This window comes from Hemitrygon akajei, chromosome 3 (genome assembly GCF_048418815.1).
Source record: "Hemitrygon akajei chromosome 3, sHemAka1.3, whole genome shotgun sequence".
NCBI lineage: Eukaryota > Metazoa > Chordata > Chondrichthyes > Myliobatiformes > Dasyatidae > Hemitrygon > Hemitrygon akajei.
The window spans coordinates 175,084,584-175,105,623 of record NC_133126.1 but is presented as its reverse complement, the minus strand read 5'-3'; the positions used below and the strand labels follow the sequence as shown (position 1 = coordinate 175,105,623).

Here is a 21,040-nt window from a genome sequence, read left to right as displayed (position 1 = left end):
AATCACTGATGTGCAATCTTTTAAATCTTTGCTTTGAGAAATTTGAAAAGGTGTTTTAAAAATTGGGAAAATGTTCTGATATGGAACAGCATTGAAAAAGGTCTAAATAAGGATTTATGACTAAAGGAATTTGAGTGAGATCCTGTGTCAGACAATTAAACATTGGGAAAAGAATTTTACATTTGGAAGTTGAGGTCTGTGGGTGGTCAACAAATGGGTTAGCAATTGGAGGTGCTTATGTTAATGGAAGGTGGCACAGCATGCATTAAAATTCTGACAGTTGAGAGTGGCCGAGCTGATAATGTGGACTTACAGAACCTGTGGCCCTTTGCACATCAGATGGCCTACTCATTTGTGCATTGGAAGCTCCAGAAAGGTCTTGTGGAAGGGAACGAGAGTTACCGGGAATGTAGGAACAAATGAGATTTTTTACAGAGATTCACTCCTCACCCCATGCATTTGCCAATGACTGCATCTTATACCCCCAGGGATTCCTAAACTGTCATTGCCTGGCACATAGAGGATTTTTTTCAAGTTAAAATCCATTCAGTATCACTCAGGATTAGGATACATTGAGGTGCTTCCTGCCTATATTAAGTGGCAACATTAGCCACTAAATGGCAGCGAGTAGTAATGGTGGTGGTCATCGTACTGCCACAGAATGAGGCAGGTAGGCCAAAGGGTCTTTTCTACAGGTCTTGCTGCCCTTTGTTCAAACTCCAGCTCCGTCCTCTCAATTTCCAAATGCTTGTTTTGTGGACTCAGCAGAACAAGTCAGCAGAGCTCAATGTGACTGTCAAGTTGGCTTGACATTTTACTGAAAAATATCAAAGACTTGGCCCACAGCAATTATTGCCACACCATCACACACAAGTAAATGGCAGATCAAAATGCAGCTTTTGTTTTCAAGATACAGCAAGAGGAGTGTTCCTTGTGTGTGTGAGCAAGGCCTGTTGAACTCCAAGAATAAAGAAGACCATTGCAGTTTATTTTGGCGGAATGTCTTTACAGACCACATTTTCTGAAAGCAATGTATTTCACAAGAGGGGTAACTGGACCTCAGACAATTTGGTTTAGTTAAAGAGGTGTTGTACAAGTAAACTATCAGCTAGTGTTTTTAGTTGCGATTTTTTTTCTGTCCTTTCTGGCTCTTAATAATGATAAACAAGGGAAATACTTGTCAGTGAAGCAATACTTATGATGAAAGTCCAACTACCAGGGAAATGAACAGTAAATTGGACTCTGACAAGGCTGTGGTTAATGCTGATGAAGTCCTAGAGGAGTTGTTGTTACCATATCAAAGATTTGAGCCATATTCTATTCTTGGAACAGACAAGAACTGTCTCATCCAAAATTGTAATTAGAGGCTTCAAGTTATCGCAATTTTTTTTGTTCTAATGCATTTTCTTCAGCTTAATTTTTAGCTATAATTTTAATTTGCTGAGATTTAATGGCATACCTGATTGAATCACTGTACAGTACATTGCCTGTAAACAGAGAACCGTACTCCTGTTTTAACAGAACCTTGGAGTCCGCATTTCAATTTGTAATTAGCAATTAGTGGACTCAATGTCCTGAAGGAAAAGGGCGTTATTGTCATCCAAGCACATTATGTCACCCAAGATGTTACTTCACTTACAATATATGAATTTATGCCTCTTCCCAAAAATAATGGAGAGTCTTATCTTGAGTGATTATGGTTAAGAATCAGGCCCCTCTTTCTGACTTCAGAACTCTTATATTTCAGCATTATTGGTATTTTTGCCTCGTTTTTATGAGCACATCACACATTAAATGCTTTATTCCATTTTTGAAGTGTTTTCTTGTTAAAATCAACACATTGGATCATACTTTTCTTGTCAGGCTTCACTCTAACATGGGTTTCATATGCCTATTATGTTTCACACATGCCAATACAATCTGAAAGCATGTCTTGTTTTAGGAACATAACAACAAAAGTTTCATTCAAAATACTCTAACTTTGGAATCCCATATTTCAACAGCACTCCTCTCCCCCTCCTGATCCACAGAGGCAAATTCAGCCCCGAAGACCTGGTCTTTGCACTTCCCCTGCTAGGTTGTCCCCTCCCAAGAGTATCTAAAGTGGTATACTTATTATTGAGGGGAATGGCTACAGGAGCACTCTACAATGGCTGCCCACCTCCTTTCCTTTCCCTGACAGTCACCCAGCTACCTGTCTGTTGCAGCTTTGAGGTGACTAACCCCCTATAGCTCATTCTCTGATCCCATGCCTAAACACACTTCCCTGCACAATCACCATGTTTCATTATCACCATAGCGTCCAAAAATCTTTCCATCCACTGAGGATCCACAACGCTGTGGTAGCATGTTTTAAAAGCTCACATCCATCAGGAAATTTTTCCATCGAAAATGAAAGAACCCTGGACCTGAGGTGGTGCCCTTATTTTGCCTTTATCTCCTTGTTTTAGCAGTGGTGTAAATGATAGACATAACTTGCCAAAATTAATTTCCAGATTTTAACAGCATCAAAGACTGGATTTGATAATTTCATTGGGATGGTAAATCTATCAACCGTTGCTTTTTGTGAGAAATTCAGAAAATCCCTCACTTGATAGGCAGTCCCACAATCACACTGGATGTTCATTCCTTGCATCACTGGCACATTGTGATTACAGCATGTACAAATATAATATAGGAACTCACCCAGGCTACCTTGACAGCATCTCCCAAATGTCTGACCTCAAAGAGCAAAGACAGCAAATCCACGCAAACAACACCATCCAACGTCATTTGGCCAGTCGTTCATCAAAGCTAGGTTCAAATCATGGAATGCTCTCCCAAACAACATCATGGGTGTGCATCAACATTGAAAAACTGCATTGTTTTAAGATGGTAGCTCGCCACCTCTCTCATAGGCAAGAAGGATTGGGCGATAAACGTTAGTTTTGCCAGGAATGCCTACATCCCTGAAAAATCAATCAATAGAAAGAATAATTTGCCAAGAAATCAAACTGTTGCTGTTCCAACTGCCTTAAAAAGTCAATTATGAATGGGCATGGATTCTGGCTGATCCCCAAGGAGTAACTGAATGTGAATTTTTCACGTCCACCAACTTATTAAACCCTTTTGTCCAGTTCCCCAGCCTTTAGTCATAATGCTGTATGTTACCAATTCGTTTTTCCAGGAACTGCAACATCTTCACCTCATTCAGAAATAGACAGTAGCAGTGCCATTCTGGATGATAAGGAAGATGCCTACTTTACTGAAATTCGGAATTTCATTGGAAATAGTAACCACACTGAATGTTCACCAGGGCACATAGAGGAGAGGTGAGTGATGTGCCAAGCATGTCTTCTTCTTGATAAAGAAATAAAAGTTTTATTGATTTTTTTGTATAAATTTTGCCATCACTTCAAGTCAATCAAAATATCAAAGTGACAAAATGAATTAATTATTACCCTTCAACCAAAGAAGGTTGAGAGGAGATTTGTTAGATGTTTATAAGATAATGCAAACATGAGGAAATCTGCGGACGCTGGAAATTCAAGCAACACGCACAAAATGCTGGTGGAACGTAGCAAGTCAGGCAGCATCTATAGGAAGAAGTACAGTCAACATTTTGGGCCGAGACCTTTCATCAGGACTAACCGAAAGAAGAGATAGTGAGAGATTTGAAAGTGGGAAGGGGAGGGGGAGATCCGAAATGATAGGAGAAGACAGGACGGGGAGGGATGAAGTTAAGAGCTGGAAAGGTGATTGGCAAAAGGGATACAGAGCTGGAGAAGGGAGAGGATCATGGGACGGGAGGCCTAGGGAGAAAGAAAGTGGGAGGGGAGCACCAGAGGGAGATGGAGAGCAGACAGGGTGATTGTGAGAGGGCCAGAGACAGAAAAAAGAGAGAGAGAGAAAAAAGGGGAAAAATAATAAATAAATAAATAAGTAGATAGATAGATAAATAAAGGATGGGGTAAGAAGGGGAGGAGGGACATTAACGGAAGTTAGAGAAATCAATGTTCATGCCATCAGGTTGGAGGCTACCCAGACGGAATATAAAGTGTTGTTCCTCCAACCTGAATGTGGCTTCATCTTGACAGTAGAGGAGGCCATGGATTGATATATCAGATTGGGAATGGGATGTGGAAGTAAAATTTGTATCTCAATGTTCATGGCACTTTTCACGCTCTGAATTTTTTCAATGATTTTAAGTTCCCTGGCCCCCACCGCCTTATTTTCACCATGGATGTCCAGTCCCTATATACCTCCATCCCCCACCAGGAAGGCCTCAAAGCTCTCTGCTTCTTTTTGGATTCCAGACCTAACCAGTTCCCCTCTACCATTACTCTCCTCCATCTAGCAGAATTAGTCCTTACTCTTAATAATTTCTCCTTTGCCTCCTCCCACTTCCTCCAAACTAAAGGTGTAGCCATGGGCACCCGTAGGGTCCCAGTTGTGCCTGCCTTTTTGTTGGCTTTATGGAACAGTCCATGTTCCAAGCCTATACTGATATCCATCCCCCTCTTTTCTTTCGCTACAGTGACGACTGCATTGGCATTGCTTCCTGCACCCATGCTAAGCTTGTTGACTTCATTAACTTTGCCTCCATCTTTCACCCTGCCCTCAAATTTACCTGGTCCATTTCCGACACCTCCCTCCCCTTTCCTGATCTTTCTGTCTCTGTCTCTGGAGACAGCTTATCTACTGATTTCTACTATAAGCTTACGGACTCTCACAGATACCTGGACTATTCCCCTTCCCACCCTGTCTCCTGCAAAAATGCCATCCCCATCTCGCAATTCCTCCGTCTCCACCGCATCTGCTCTCAGGATGAGGCTTTTCATTCCAGGATGAAGGAGATGTCTTCCCTTTTTAAAGAATGGGGCTTCCCTTCCTCCACCATCAACTCTGCTCTCAAACGCATCTCTCCCATTTCACGTACATCTGCTTTCACCACATCCTCCCGCCACCCCACTAGGGATAGGGTTCCCCTTGTCCTCACCTACCACCCCACCAGCCTCCGGATCCAACATATAATTCTCCATAACTTCTGCCACCTCCAACGGGATCCCACCACCAAGCACAACTTTCCCTCCCCCCTCTTTCTGCATTCCACAGGGATCGATCCCTACGTGACTCCCTTGTCCATTCGTTCCCCCCCATCCCTTCCCACCGATCTCCCTCCCGGCACTTATCCTTGTAAGCGGAACAAGTGCTACACCTGCCCTTACACTTCCTTCCTCACCACCATTCAGGGCCCCAGATAGTCCTTCCAGGTGAAGCGACACTTCACCTGTGAGTCGGCTGGTGTGGTATACTGTGTCCGGTGCTCCCAGTGCAGCCTTCTATATATTGGTGAGACCCGACGCAGACTGGGAGACTGTTTCACTGAGCACCTATGCTCTGTCCACCAGAGAAAGCAGGATCTCCCAGTGGCCACACATTTTAATTCCATATCCCCTTCCCATTCTGTTATGTCTATCCATGGCCTCCTCTACTGTCAAGATGAAGCCACATTCAGGTTGGAGGAACAACACCTTATATTCTGTCTGGGTAGCCTCCAACCTGATGGCATGAACATTGATTTCTGTTCTCCATCTTCCTCTGGTGCTTCCCTCACCCTTTCTTTCTCCCTAGGCCTCTCGCCCTATGATCCTCTCCCTTCCCCAGCTCTGTATCCCTTTTTCCAATCAGCTTTCCAGCTCTGAGCTTCATCCCTCCCCGTCCTGTCTTCTCCTATCATTTTGGATTTCCCCCTCTCCCTCCCCCTCCCACTTTAAAATCTCTTACTGTCTCTTCCTTCAGTAAGTCCTGACGAAGGTTCTCGGCCTGAAACGTCAACTATACTTCTTCCTATAGTTGCCGCCTGGCCTGCTGCATTCCACCAGCATTTTGTATAAGATAATGACTTGTGTGGATAGGCTGGATGAACAGGACTGTTCCCAATCCAAAAACCAGGACAAAAAGACAGAATGTGAATGTAAGGAGATCCTTTTTCACTTGGAGAATAGTTGGGATGTGGAATTCATTGCATCTAAGAGTGGTAGAAACAATATTAGTCAGTACCTGCAGAGGAGAATTGGATAGGTACTTGAAAGGTGGAGATTGGGACTTGATGGTATTACTGTACTGGAAGCCAAAGTACACTTAGTGGCCACATGGCTTCTTTCCGTCTTGTAACAATCCTATGATTCTAAGGACTTTTGAAGGGTTTCTGATGCCTTAGGAGACTGAGATCTGTGAATGTAATTAATTTTGGAAAATAAAAGCATTGTGAATCTCAAGGTGCAGTAGATGCATTGGCCTGAGTAATGTTTACCATCTGGATTTCCTGTTGTCCTTACTTACCCAGTTTAGACTATAAATTTCTGGTTAGGACTGTCTCTTCACCCAATGAGCAATGCCTTGCTGGCAACAAAGGCCACCACATTAGTAATAGGGCTATATTGGTGGGCTAGAATAAACCCACCCATAGAACTGCTGAGAAATCCTTTTTACCAACAGCAATGGCTAGTACCAGTCAAACTCACCAATGTTTTGTACTGCTTCTGATATTTTCAAATATGCAAAATCTATATAAAAACAAAATAAACAATGTTTAATAAAAGTTTTCATAAAAAGCAAAATAAATCCACTATTGAAAAGACTAAGAGTACTGCAAGCAGGTAATGAAAAGCAAAGTAATTTACCATCCCTCACAGCTGTAAAATGGAAAGGTCTGGCACATTCCGAGTCAGTGGGAAGAACTGCCATTGTAAGTGCTGGGGAACTTTCTCTAGATTGTGCTCTGCCTTTGGATTTCCAAGCAATGCCAAGCAGCAGAACACACTGACCAATTCACCAGATGGAACAAATCCACCAACTGATGACTTCCTCAGAAGCACTGAAGTCCCAGTCTTGCAATAAATGCGAGCACTTCACTGCAGAACAGCCAGCATTTGCCAGCAAGATTCAGTCAAGTTTATTTGGAATAGTGCAGAGTTTGAACTGAAACTGCGCATCTGCCAAAAATTGGGCTGGACTTGCAAGCAATATCCAAACAGCGAAACAGTCCTGCATTGTTCTGAATAAAGGAAATGTATTCTGGTGCTCACAAAGATGAGGGGACAAGAAGAAAAATTGGGTAAAGGTAGCCTGCAATCCTTTGGAGAGAAAATAATACCTGTACTTGAACAAAATTTGGACTCTGTGCATTCTCTGTAGGTCACCTTGGCTTGGCTACAAAGTTCATCCAGCAAAAAGATTTGGCCTTTTCCTGTGGGGATTACTTCAGTCCTTAGTCACTCAACACACAATTAGCTTGCAGCAGTCAAACAGCAATTTTAATAAATCTGTGGCCTGGCCTCTGCTTTGCAGATGTGACGTGCTGTCTGGCTCTTGAGTTACAGAACTGAGAACAGGCACTGAAAAGGATACTCCCTTTTTAATCATCTACACCTGTAACTCATTAAGAAAACCAGAATCAAAAGAATAATTTTGGCACCATTGTAACAACAAAATCTTTGTTATTTTAATTTATTGGCTTCCACGATGCAACATGTAAGAGAATCAGATCCATAGTCACTCGTATGTAATGTGTGCTTAAATGTCATTAAGGAGGTTAACTTAGCTTTTTAGTTTTTCCGTTTTGAAAACAGTTTCCAGTGAGAACTAAATACATCCATATTATGATTCTAAATCTACCCAAGAGTACACAAACTTACAGTTCTTAAGTGGCACAATGTAAATGGTGAATAGTGTAATTTCCACCATTCATTTTATAAAGTTACAAATACTACATATTAACAAAAATACCAAGCAAGGAATGATTAATAAGTTTGCATACTCAGTGAAGTAGGTGGTAGGGCTACAAATGTTGGTGTACTGTTGATAGCAAGAAAGTTTGTATTGTAGGTGGGCAAACAGGTTCACATGGACTTGATAGATAATGGACCCATTTATATGCTATACAATTCTATGACTCCATGATTTGGCATAACCGTTGGATAAATATAAGACTACTTTAGAGGGTAGTCAGTTGTTAGTGTCAACTCAGGGTCTTTTCCATGCATTATCTGTGTACGACTCCAAGGCCACATATTGCTGCCATCAAAAACTGATTGTACTGCAGTTGTTCACAGGTCAGTAGACGCACTGAATCTTTTTAGATCATCTTATGATCAGCAAAGCCCAATATCATTTGAGTTTTTCCAAAGTCCATCATCTAGAAGACTGTAATGGTAATGGCATTGGGCTGCAAGCTTCATATCATTTTTCACAGGTTTCCTTTCCGGTCAAGTTGTCTCAGAAATATACATCTGTTTTACATATTGGTGAAGCATGTTAAGAAGAATTGCAGGAATTAAAAGACCATAGGGACTCATGGAAAGAACCAAGTAATGTTGCAACATGCTTTGAGGATGCAAGTAAGGAAATTAGGCACAAGGCTGGTTCATGTTTCTGGATGCTTCATATTTATTGATCATATCACTTCCACAAATATAGATACAAAATGAGTTAAGGCTTCAGACAGCTGACTTTGACTAAAACAAAACAGCAAAATTCCTCAGGAGATTTCATCAAAATGTATTTACCCTGATTTTTCATTTAGAGCCGTAGATCCACTTGGAGCTATCAGCTTTTTACTAACCTGTATTGGCAACGCTTGGGATTCACTAACATTTGCTGATGTCCACCCAGCCAAATACAGGTCTCAGAGTACTTCATGGGTGTCCAATGTTTAGCATTTCCTCAGATTTTCCTACACTTAGGATTGGGAAATCTCAGCCAGGTTAAATATGATCAATTGATTTTAATTTAAAGTCTGCACTGTCTTTGAGCCTAAGGATAGATCCTTTCCAGCTATTATAGGTATTCTGGGCATGGAGCTTGCCACACTAGGCTTGAAACTGCCTTTCCACAGAGACCCAGTGCAAGAAGGAGAGTGTCTTTGGGTTTAGACTGCCCACCAGTCCGTGGAAGGTTTGACCACGACCCCTGCTTTCACCTTGTTACCAGCTCCACCCACATTCACATTTATGAAGATGCTGCAGAAACTCTACCAGAATATCTCATAATTCCATTAAAATATATATTCTGCAACTCTTGGTATTTGAGATATATCAAATCGGAATCAGAATCAGATTAAATATCACCCACTGATCCTACCCACTCTTCCACATCTGGGCACAGGGGCAGCAGTAAGTGTCCACAGCAGCACCACCCCTTGCCCCATCCCATGAAATTTGTTGCATTGTGGCAGCAGCACTTCATTAAAGTACATAATATTAAAAAGAAACTGTAAATTTCAATAAGATATATATAAAAAAATTAAATACCAGACAGTGATGCAACCAATTAGAATGCTGTCTACGGTACATCTGTAGAAATCTCCGATGAATTTTGATTCAAATCTCTTTAGCTCCAAGTGACACTAACTCTTCCTGATTATTATGAATGTTGTGCGCATTTAGATACAATTCCTTCAATTTTCTCACTTTTGGCTTTGGTTTTGTTTAAGGTTGCTTTATTAGCATTATGCTCTGCAGTGCAGAAACTCATCCTTAGTTGGCAGTTCACAAAATAGAGGCAATAGCATTTTGTACTGCACCTTTCAGATTTGTTTGGCTGGTGTCTATTGAAAGGCAGAGAAAGAGTTCAATGCACTGCCAATATAAGGGAGAAATTTCTAAGCATTTCCATCCTTAGTGTTAGTGTTTATTTTTATACAGAAGTGAAAAGTAAAGTCAAGTCAGTATAGATAACAGTTAGCTATCCTAGTTATGTGACTGAGCATTCTCTGGCAATTGCCAGGCATCCCTTACTCTTTAAAAAGAAAAGTCTGTGGCATCAGTCTCATATGGCTGTCATCAGGCATTACCAAAAGTGAACAATTGGAAATTGGTTTTCATTGAAAATAATGAAAGCGATGATAGGTTATGTAGTCTTAAATGCAGACAAGACCATACAGGTGCAAAGATAGCAAATGAATACAAGACTGTTACACAAACAGAAAGCTGTATTGGCATTCAAAGTAATTAGTCCTTTGTTATTTATTTTAGTGAACAATTATACACTTTTCTCAGCAGGGGTCAGGTTCATTGAGTAAGGTCATGAGGATCAGTATGACAAAGAAAGGATTGGAGGTTGCTGAGATTGTGAATAGAACCACAAACTCGTTAGTTCCTTTTCTTACGATTGTGCTCTTCATCATTATTTTTGAAAAAATGTTGTAAAATTTCTAACAACTTCTCCTTTTGTAAGTTATAATTCCAGTGCTGTTCATGGCTAGACATTATTCTGGACCTCAAGGGATTCAGCATTAAACTTACATCATGTGGGGAACCAACTTGAGATCCTCCAACGTATTAGTGCACTCCACACTGATGTCCCTATACTCTACATCCTTTACTTTGATAAATAGTGTTGCAAAGTACTCATTTAGAACCTCACCCACATCCTGCACTTCCAAGCATATTCCCCCGTTTATCTTGGAGTGTCCTACCCAGCTATCCTCTTGCTCTTGACGTAGGAGTGCAATGCCTAGGGATTCTCTTTATCCTACTTGCCAAGTATTTTTCATGGCCCCTCCTGGCTTTCATAATTCCTTTCTTGAGTTCATTTCTCGTTTCTTTATAATCCTCAAGGGCACTACTTGACTTCAGCTTTCTAAGCCTTATGTACTTTTCCTTTACTCCCTGACTCAATTCACCACCTCTCTTGATATCCAGGATTCCCTGCCCTTACCATCTTTGTCCTTCCTTCTTACTGGAACCCACATGTCCTGAACTTTGTACATGTGCTCTTTCAGCAACCTTCAAATGTCAGCTAACTTGCCCAAACACAGCAATTTCCAATTAACTCTCTGTAGTTCCTGCTTAATAATCTCATAATTTTCCCCTGCTCCAATTAAATACTCATCTGCAAGATCTTACTTATCCTTTATAGCAATCTGAAAACTTAAGGAGTCGTGATCACTTCTCATTAATTATTCTCCCTCTGAAAGGTCAGCAACCCGGCCAGGTTGACTATCCATCACCAGGTCCAGTATGGCCCCTCTTCTTTCAAAGGTTTCAAGGTTTCAGAGGTACATTTAATGTCAGAGAAATGTATACAACATACATCCTGAAATGCTCGTTGGACTATCTACATATTGATTTAAGAAACTCTGCTGGATGCACCTAAGAAATTCTGGCCCATCTAAACATCTTACACTAAAGCGATCCCAGTCTATATTAGGGAAATTTAAATCACCCACAACAACAATCTTATTGATTTTACACCTTTCCCAAATCTGCCCAAATATTTATTCCTCAATGTCTCAGAGGCTATGGGGGTTGTGTGGTTCTGTAGTATAATCCCTGTGTAGTTCTATTGACCTGCACCTGAGCCACAGTCCTCTCTACCCCTCCTATTTATGTATATATCTAAACTTCCTTTAAATGTTACAATCAAATCTAAATCCACTTGTTCCACACAGGCACTACCCTCTGAGTGTAGATGATCTTCCTCAGGTTCTACTTAAATTTTTCACCTTTCACCCTGAAGTTATGACCTCTAGTTCTAGTCTCACCCAACCTCAGTGGAAAAAAAGCCTGCTTACATTAACCCTGTCTATACCCTTCATAATTTTGTGTACTCTATATGTGGAAAAAGTGTATTTAACCGCTGATGGCATGGCATTTATGATCACTGCTCTTGTGGTATTCAGATCCTAATCAAGCTTATGGTTCACTTGAAGTGGAAGAGCAACATTTCATTTGCATGGCACCTTTCACCTTGACGTATTGGCTGTATAATTCTTTTGGACATAAGTAACTTTTACTTTTGAAGTGAAAACATTTGTAAATAAATGGGTTTCAGTTTGAAGTTGATGAAGTCCCATGAGGAGAAATAAAGTAAATGCAGAGCTGATGCATTTTTATACATTACAGGCTACTATTGTTCAACAGAGTAGCAGAAAGCCACGGTCATCACAGAGTCCTACACCATAGATCCCTCACCCAGCATGCCAACCATCAAGTACTAATTCCAGATACAAGCACTTGGTCAACACTCTTCACATAATATGAATAGGTTTCTTTTTTTTAAGTCCAACTGAGCATGCAAAATAGACCTGGATTTGACACCTCATCTGGAATTTCCCTTTGAATTATCCAGTGCTTCCTCAGTACTACACTGACGTGTTACTTTGGATAATGCTGCTTAAATGCTTTGGGCTTCGACCTACAAGCTCTGATTCAAAGGTGGGAAGGCTTCCTGGGTGTACTATTTCAGATCATTGTTTATGATACCTGAGGCTCCCATCACTGCAAGTAAAAGGCAGTGCGTGAATATATCTGCTGACGTTCTGCTCTGATTATTGGTATCAAACAAAAATCAAACTTAATAATGGAAATTCGGAGTGAATTCTCCCAACTGAGGTCAGAATCAGAATCAGGCTTAACATCACTGGCATATGCTGTGAAATTTGTTGACTCTGTGGCAGCAATACAATGCAGTGCATGATAATATAGGAAAAAAACTGTAAATAATAGTAAGTATATATATCAAATAGTTAAATTAAATAAGTAGTGCAAAAATCGGAAATGAAAAACTACTGAGGTGGTGTTGAAGGGTTTAGTGACCATTCAGAAATCAGATGGCAGAGAAGAGACTGTTACTGAGTGGCTGACTGTTTGCCTCCATGCCTGATTCCTCGTGGTAACAATGGTGTGTACAGGGTGGCGGGGTACCTTAATGATGGGTACTGTCTTTCTGAGGCATTGCTCTTTGAAGATGTCTTGGATACAATAGAGGCTAGTGCTGGCACAAGTTGGGTGCTCTGCCCAACCAGAATTGCATTCACCAATATGCTTAGCAATGTGCAGACTAAGTTCTTCAGCTGTGTCAAGTAACACGTTATTGAACCATACAGTTTGATGATGGATTACTCCATGGCCTTAAGATTTGATACTGAACCTTTTTGTTCCTCTTAAATTGTTTTCCATTACTTTTCTTGAAAGGAATTTTTTTAAAAAGTTTTTTTTGACTCAGCTTCATTAACCTCCAGAGCAATGTTTAAATCTAAGATTAGGTACACATTTATTTTTTGTTTTTGTTAATTTTGCATAACATTTTTAAACATCACAGAGATTACAGAGATAAAAATCTTCCCAGGTCACTTCAGCTTTTCCCCCGTCTTTGTAATGGTAACAGGAATGATAGAAATATCAAAGCTGAAATATGCAAGATGAAATTTGATTAAATTAACATTAAATGCACATTAAGACTTCTTGGTGATCATGCCTTTTTTTGCCAACATCTGGCCTCAACATGTAACAATGCAGGAAGTTGGTAAAGAAAGTTGAGGTCAGAAGGTCATATAATGTTTCCTTTCCAACTCCTGCACTTTCAGCTGCTTTTGATGGATATTTTATCCTCTGCAAATTGCTGCATTTGAAAGTGTAATTAGTGATTTTGTTTTCTTAATCATCTAGCCTTATACTTTTGGTTTAGAGCCAGTTCTACATCGTTTATGACAGACCTGCAAGCTGGCAGTTTGAACTGTGCTCAATCTCACCCCCTTCATGTCTGTCCAATTCTCATTATTGTCATACATTGATAAGGAGAGACTAAATACAGCATTATTTTCTCAGCAGATCTAATGCAAAAATAAGTAACAAGGAATTTTTCTTTCCCCACTTTCCTATTCTTGTTAAAGTTACTGCCTCACTGACTTCCATTTGATATCGTTGCAGTCTGATTATTGAAGGAGATACTGAACAGACAGGAAATACAATAGAGAGCAGTTACATGAAGTGAAACAAAGGCAATAATGAGATAGATAAGCAAGGGAAAATGAATAATATGGAGAGTATATAGTGAATAATCTTTGGAAATTGTAGTTTTTAACCTTGGGAACATGTAGATATGGTGCAGGGTGCAAGTCTGAACATATAGATGATAACAGAAAATATGCCCCATTGCAAGTGTATGGTGGTGTAGTGGATCAGCACTGGACTTCAAGGCAGATGGTCCTGAGTTCGAATCTGGCCAGGTCCCAATCTGTGTGGAAGAAAAGCCTGGCAATCTCCTTCTGTATCTTGCCACAAAAACCCTGTGGACATCCCTACTATATGTAGAGTCGTGTGTTGATGACGACTTGACAGCACTCAACAACAACAAGCAAGTGTATAGCATTGAAACTCATACAAACAAAATATTCCACACATTAAGTACTTTCTTGGGTGTAAGAGAATGGTACTGCTCAATTACACCTTCTTACTGAATCTAAAAATTCTTCTTTTAGAGTGACATCTGCAAAATTGCCAGTTTACGTTTATATTCACAATTTCCCATTTCCATAATCTGCTCTGGCATTATTATCAACCGTTATGACCTTTTAAGGATTATTGCAGTAGCACACAGTTTCTTATCTTTAAGGTCTTACAAGTCAGATTGATTTCAGTATAATTGTGCAACTCGTTTGCAGAGAAGAATTGTGCAGAAGTAATATGGAGAACCTTTCTCCATTAGAACAGAGTAGAACCGCCTCAATTATATTGGCTGTCTGAGTATAATTAGCGAGATCAGTAATGAGTTAGGGTGAGGAATCACAGAAGAGCAGCATAACTTAATTACAGAAATTATTGGGGAACAAGAGACTCATCTCCAGCTCTATCACCAGTGACATGTTTCCAAATGTAAACTAGTCAAGATAGCTCCCTTGCTATTTCTTTGCCAGGAACCAATCATATTTATAATTAGCCTTCTTTGGATGAGTTAGGGTGACCATTCCAATGGCAGTATATAATTCTCAAACTAAGCAGTGAGTTTGGCTTCTTTTGCATATTACTCATATAACATCAAATATTTTAGGTTTAGAAATCCACAGTAACTGACCCTCTTGTCCCATTTCAGAAGGGTAGCTCATTGACAAGGTTATTAGTTTAACTTGAACACAACGCAGCTTGCACTTAATTTGTTCAATTTACATTAAATTTTGGCTAATACTGCTAAATGCTAAGATAATCTAGGTGTACCTTCATTACAAACTTTTCCACCTTAGCATTAAAATACAAAAATTCTCTCCAGAACGAAAACAGTCCTTCTTCCAGTAAAACAATGAAGGAAGGAGCATTTTGGAAAAAAAATCACCAATATTACAAATAAAATTTATCTCTGTTTTTAAGCTTGTTGATCACCCTCTGTGAATGAACGTCAGAGTCAGAAACAGAATTAGAACTACTATCAGTAACATATGCCATGTAATTTGTTGTTTGCAATAATACACACACATACACGCACACATACATTAATATATAATAAATTAAATGATATTAGTAGTGCAAAAAGCAAAGAAAATTAGTGAGGTAGTGCTCACGGGTTCATTGTCCGTTTAGAAATCTGATGGCGGTTGGGAAGAAGCTGTTTCTAAAACACTGAGTGTGTGTCTTCAGGTTCCTGTACCCCTTTCCTGAAAGCAGCAATGAGCAGAGGTTATACCCTGTGTGATGGAGGTCGTTAATGATGGATGCCACTTTTTGAGGCGTCAGTTTTTGAAGATGTCCTTGATGTAGAGGAGGCTATTGCACATGATGGAGCTGACTGAGTTTACGGGGTTTATTTCCTGTGCTGAGGCCTCTCCATACCAGATGTTGATGCAACCAGTTAGAATGCTCTCCAAGGCACATCTGTAGAAATTTGGAGAAAAAAATCTGTAGAATATAATCTGTATGTAAAAAAAAATAAAACAAATCCTTCAGTTCTTGGAGAATATTTAAACAATGAACTCAAGTGAGGTTAGTTATCATGAATTGGATGATCTTGTCAATATTAGAATTGCTGCTGGAAACAATTCTAACCTGTGCATAAAGTCAACAATTATCCGGAGTTTTATCATACAGAGTACACATGTTGCACATGGCTTATATCATAACAGACAGGCATTAGGCCAAATGCCTGGTCTCCATATTCACACAGGCTGACTCCAGTAATTAATCTTCTCCATTCTACTGCATTACTTTAATTTTGCCTTCACAAATTGTTGGATAAATCATTTATTTTTATTATTTTTGCAAAAAGATCATTTCCTGTCTTTTGTACCAGGCCTAATCTGTAAACCAATTATTGTAATTGTTTTTGTGGTTGGGAGAGAAAGACTGATGTTATGGAGATTCAGGACTCAACTGGTGTTACAAGACTGACATAGAAACACGTCTTGGACTGCAATCAGTGAATCATTTGTCCTTACGGTTTCAGACGATTTACCAAATAATGCTTTTCCTGCAGAACTGATAACAGCTGATGTCATTGTGATTTCTGCAAGCTACACCACATTCTGCTGGCCTGTTGCCCTGGGCTATTTAGGTTAGATCTCACCAGAAAATATATTTATATCTGACTATAAATGGTCAATGGAATTTCCCCAATGCTTCTCAGCATTCGCCTTTCTATTATAAAAATGAAGATATTCCAGATATTTGCTTGTGCATTGCAAGATCTTGACTTTGTTAATTTCAGCCTGTCTGCTTTCTTTGTAAGGATGTTTAGAAATTAAAAAGGCTGTTTAAGCAAGCTAAATTTTCCTGTTCCCTCTTTTACTTTGTGCTTCCCAACAAAATGAAGCCTTCTCCCAAACCATTCGGACATGCAAGCAACTTCCTGGCTCTATGGTTATGTCACTTCTTATATGATGGTTATCTTCCAATATCCTTTCTGGGAAGAGTGCACCAGCATCCTCTTTGTGGCTGCAGTTCCTGCAACACAAAATAAAAAATGTGAGATGAAAAAAAATATTTATACTGTTCCATTTTCAGTCTTGGATATTTTCAAAGTGTGCTACAACTAGTGAAGAACTGTCACTACAATGCCTCAAATGCAATAGAAATAGGATTTCAGAACTCCACTACATCCCAGCTGTTCACCTCTGACTATCAGTACATATTGACCACATGACAAACCTCAGCCATTATTCCAAAGTATGCTTTCACAGTTCTATACCCACTTAAAGCTTTTTTCAGTATCCTGAGTCGTTATTTCTACAAATGTACCATAAAGAGCATTCGAGCTGGTTGCATCCTCACCTGGTAAGGAGCTGCTACACAGCATCGGAAAAAGCCGCAGGAAGTTGTAACTCAGCCAGCTCCATCATGGGCGTTGGGCATCTCCAAAAGCGATGCCCTCTTCTACTTGCTGCCATCAAGGAAGGGGTGCAAGAACCTGAAGACATACTCTCAACATTTCAGCAACAGCTTCGTCCCTTCTGGTATCAGATTTCTGAATGGACAAAGAACCCATGAATACTACCTCAGTGTTTTTCCCTCTCTTTTTGCACTACTTATTTAATTTAATTTTGTTATATATAATTCTTATTGTAATTTATAGTTTTTATTATCATGTATTGCAATGTTCAGCTGCTGAAAAGCAACAAATTTCACCACATGTACCGATAATATTAAACCTGATTCTGATTCTGATAATGGTTTCCATGGTCAGCGTTCAAGTTGAATAAGAATATAAGATAAAAATAGGCTATATAGTCCTTCAAACCTGTCCCCACAAGGTTGTGGGCTCAACTCTGTTTTCCTGCCATATTCCCCACAAGGTTGTGGGCTCAACTCTGTTTTCCTGCCATATTCCCCACAATGTTTGACTGCTCTTAATTGTGACTGCTCTTAACCCAGCCTCAAAAGTATTCAATGATTTAGCATCTTGGGCATAATGCTGAATATCTGGGACCTGTAAATGGGAGATGACTCACAATAAGGCAAACAAACAATGGCAAATTGCTATATTTATTGAAAACCTGAAATAAAAGAGAATTTCTAATAGGTCAGTCAGCTTCAATGAAGAGAGAAAAAACTGATTTAAGAATGCAGATTGATGATCTTTCATCAGTCATGGTCAGCCTTGACACAAACTTGTTTTCTGAAATTCTTGAATTCAGTGCTGAGTCTATGGGACTGTAACATGTCCAACTGGAAGATGAGATGAAAGTTCCTTGAGTCTATGTCAGGCTTCTTTGGGACAGTGTAAAGGGCTGAAGGAGAAGTCATAGTAGGATTTGAATGGAGAATAACAGGAAACTGGAAGCTCAGAATCTCATTTGTGGGCTGAGCAGAGGTGTTGTGCATAGTCGTCACCCAATCTGCATTTGGTTTTCCTAGTGGAGAGGAGACCACCTTATGAGTACTGAATGCAATTCCAGAAATTGGAAGAATTACACGTGAATCTCTGCTTCACCTGGAAGGAGTTTGGGACTCCAGCTAGTGGGAAAGGAGGAGGTAAAAATGCAGGTATGGCACCTTCTGCAGTTGCATGGGAAAATGCTGTGAGAACAGGAGTTGGGTATTTCTGCAGATGGAGACCAAATGTTGAAAGGGGAAGGGAAAAGGTTGTTGCATTATGTAGAAGGTAGGGAGACATTATAAAGAATGACTTATTGACGGTGAAGGCTGGGAGGGTGGAAGATGAGGACAAGGTGAATTCTATCATTACTGTAGGTGAGAGATGTGGGGTTGAGGGCAGAACTGTGGGAAATGAATTCAGGTGACTGCTCGTTTCATGGTGATGGAACAAAAGCTGCAATTAAGAAAAAAAAACATCTTAGAAATTGACCGTGATTTCATCTGGACACATTGAACCTTGGGAGACTAACAAATGAAATGGAACCAATATTTGAAGCAAAATTCATGTTTCCTATGGCAAGGGAGTCCAAGATCACAGGACAGCACCTCAGAGTAGATGGACATCCATTTAGAATGGAGCTGAGGAGGAATTTCTTCAGCCAGAGAGTGGTGAATCTGTGGAATTTGTTGCCACAGGCAGCTGTGGAGGCTAAGTCTTCATGTATAGGTTGTTGATCAGTCAGTACATGGAGGGATACAGGGAGAAGGCAGGAGTTTGGGACTGAGAGGAAAATTGGATCAGCCATGATGAAATGCTGGACAAAGCTCAATGGGCCAAATGGTCCAATTCTGCCTCTACATCTTACGGTCTTCTGGTCTTAAGACAGAAGGAAGTGCTGGGATAGCCATCAGAGTCTGTGGGCTTATACTGGATATTGGTGACTACTTTGTTCTTTGGCAAGAAGGTAGAGAAGTTGAGCAGAAGTAGACAAAGAGCTGGATAGAAGCAAAGCTGATGTACCTTCCAAGCCCGTTGAGCGAAAGCACCAACACCGCAGTCATGAATATATCAAAGCAAGAGATGAACTTGGGTCCTGAGTGGAACTCAAACGAGCACAGCTTCATGTATCCCACCAAGAGACTAGATTAGCTGGGGCTCATATAACGTTCAATAGCTACAATCTGGAAAAAAAATCAAGAAGAGCTGAAAGAGAAGTTCTTCAATGTAAAAATGAATTCAGCCAGGGAAAGGAGGGAGGCAGTAAAAAGGGCTAGTTGAATTTCTGTTCAAGGAAGAATTGAACATAGAAGATTCTGGTGTGGGGTGTAAGTATAGAGGGAGTGAAGATTCCCAGTGAAAGGGAGCCACTTGCACCCTGAAAAAAAGGACACTGTCAAAATGGTAGAGAGTTTCACAGGCTTACGTGGAAAGAGATTGGACCAAGTAAGAAAGAATACAGTCAGGGTAGAAGAAATACATACTGTGGGACAGGGACAGGTTGAAATGATGGGTTCACTAGAACAATCCTATTTATGGATCTTGGGGAGGGCTAGGAATGGATAAATCACAGTTGAGAATCTGGAGGAAAAGTCTCCAGAGGAAACGAGATCGGGGATAGAAAGGCCTGAAGTTCAATGGCACAGTGATAGTCTAGAGAGAGATCTGAGAAGGTGTCAGATACTCCCAGTACTGTTCTTACCATGTTATTTTACAATGTTTCCCAATGCATACATGTCAGCAAGGCATGTATAATGTATACATTTCATCAAGAATCCTCCATTTTCCCATTGGCAAAGGTTTATTCCTATAACAGAATCATCAGAGTGACTGTTAATTAACAACCCATGCTTTCTGATTTGACAACATCAGTATGTAAGTAATCCGATCGTGGTCAGGAGAGTCAAGAAAATAGATGTTGATTACTGCACTCGACATTGCACGAATTTCAGGTCAGAAGGGGTGAATCTACTGACCATAAAATAGGCAAAGACATGATCTTTTGGCAGAGGCATAATCTCGGAGTTCACAGTGGAACTAAGACGCCTATTTAAGGCTATTGCAAATAACTTGATTCTCTAAAAGCCGTAATAAGGTGCTTTTATGTTACTGCTAAGGTCCCAGGAGAGTCATACTCAAATGATTTATTTTGCAAACTGCCGTTGTTCTTAAGGGATGCCCGTGTCTAAATCGAAGCCTGAACATTGCATCACAACATATATTAAGTGGAAAAGAAATGGCTTTTTGTTTCTCCTTAATTATTACCATTCTGCTGAGTTTCCACTAACCATAATTTCCTTTCCTGCCACCTATGCAGTAGAAAAATTGGCCTAGGACCCCTGAAGCAGAGTGCAAGCAATCTGTTCTGTACTGTTGTACAGTCATATTTTAACCGGTTGAGTTTTATGATATCTCCATGAATTAAGATGTTTGCCCTGACATTTGTCTTTACCCAGTATTGGGATCCATGGAATCACAGCAGTCTGCCAAGGAAACAGAATTACCACTGAGATTGTTATCTAACAAACCATGCTTCATGGATAGGTACATTTAATGTAAAAGGAATTAACATTATTACAACTAAAATGGGTTATAGTATTCCATGTGGCTGACTGTCCTGAATGCTAACCAGTTTCTGGATTAATAATCAGCTCTTATTTTACTCAACAGATTCTGGAATTCCACCCAAACTGGGAGATGTGTGTGCCCAATAAATCACGATGTTAATCTGCTGGTTAATTGTGCATGTGTGTGGATTTGCATAATCTATTTATAATAATGGCTATATCTTCCAAGAGCCAGTACACAGCTCACAGTCCCCACTCACTTTGGCTGGAAGAGCATTTCCCCTGCTCTCTGAACCCAGGGTGAAGACTGGAGCATTAACCCCTTCTGATGTCAGTTCCTGAGGCTTCATCCCCAGATTGTTCCCTACTGGCTTTAACAGAAACCAAAGCTGCTGGTAGAGCTTTGTCTC

At 40.1% G+C, this 21,040-nt stretch overlaps 1 protein-coding gene across 9 annotated transcripts in view; it reads left to right on the top strand.

Annotated features, from left to right (window-relative positions):
- mecom (MDS1 and EVI1 complex locus) overlaps nucleotides 1-21,040 on the top strand; it is a 462,369-nt gene that overhangs the window by 430,177 nt on the left and 11,152 nt on the right. For all 9 annotated transcript variants that reach the window (XM_073041410.1, XM_073041408.1, XM_073041407.1 and 6 more), the window contains one exon: nucleotides 3,167-3,311. In XM_073041410.1, the coding sequence (XP_072897511.1) occupies nucleotides 3,167-3,311 (145 nt within the window). The remainder of the gene's footprint in view (nucleotides 1-3,166; nucleotides 3,312-21,040) is intronic.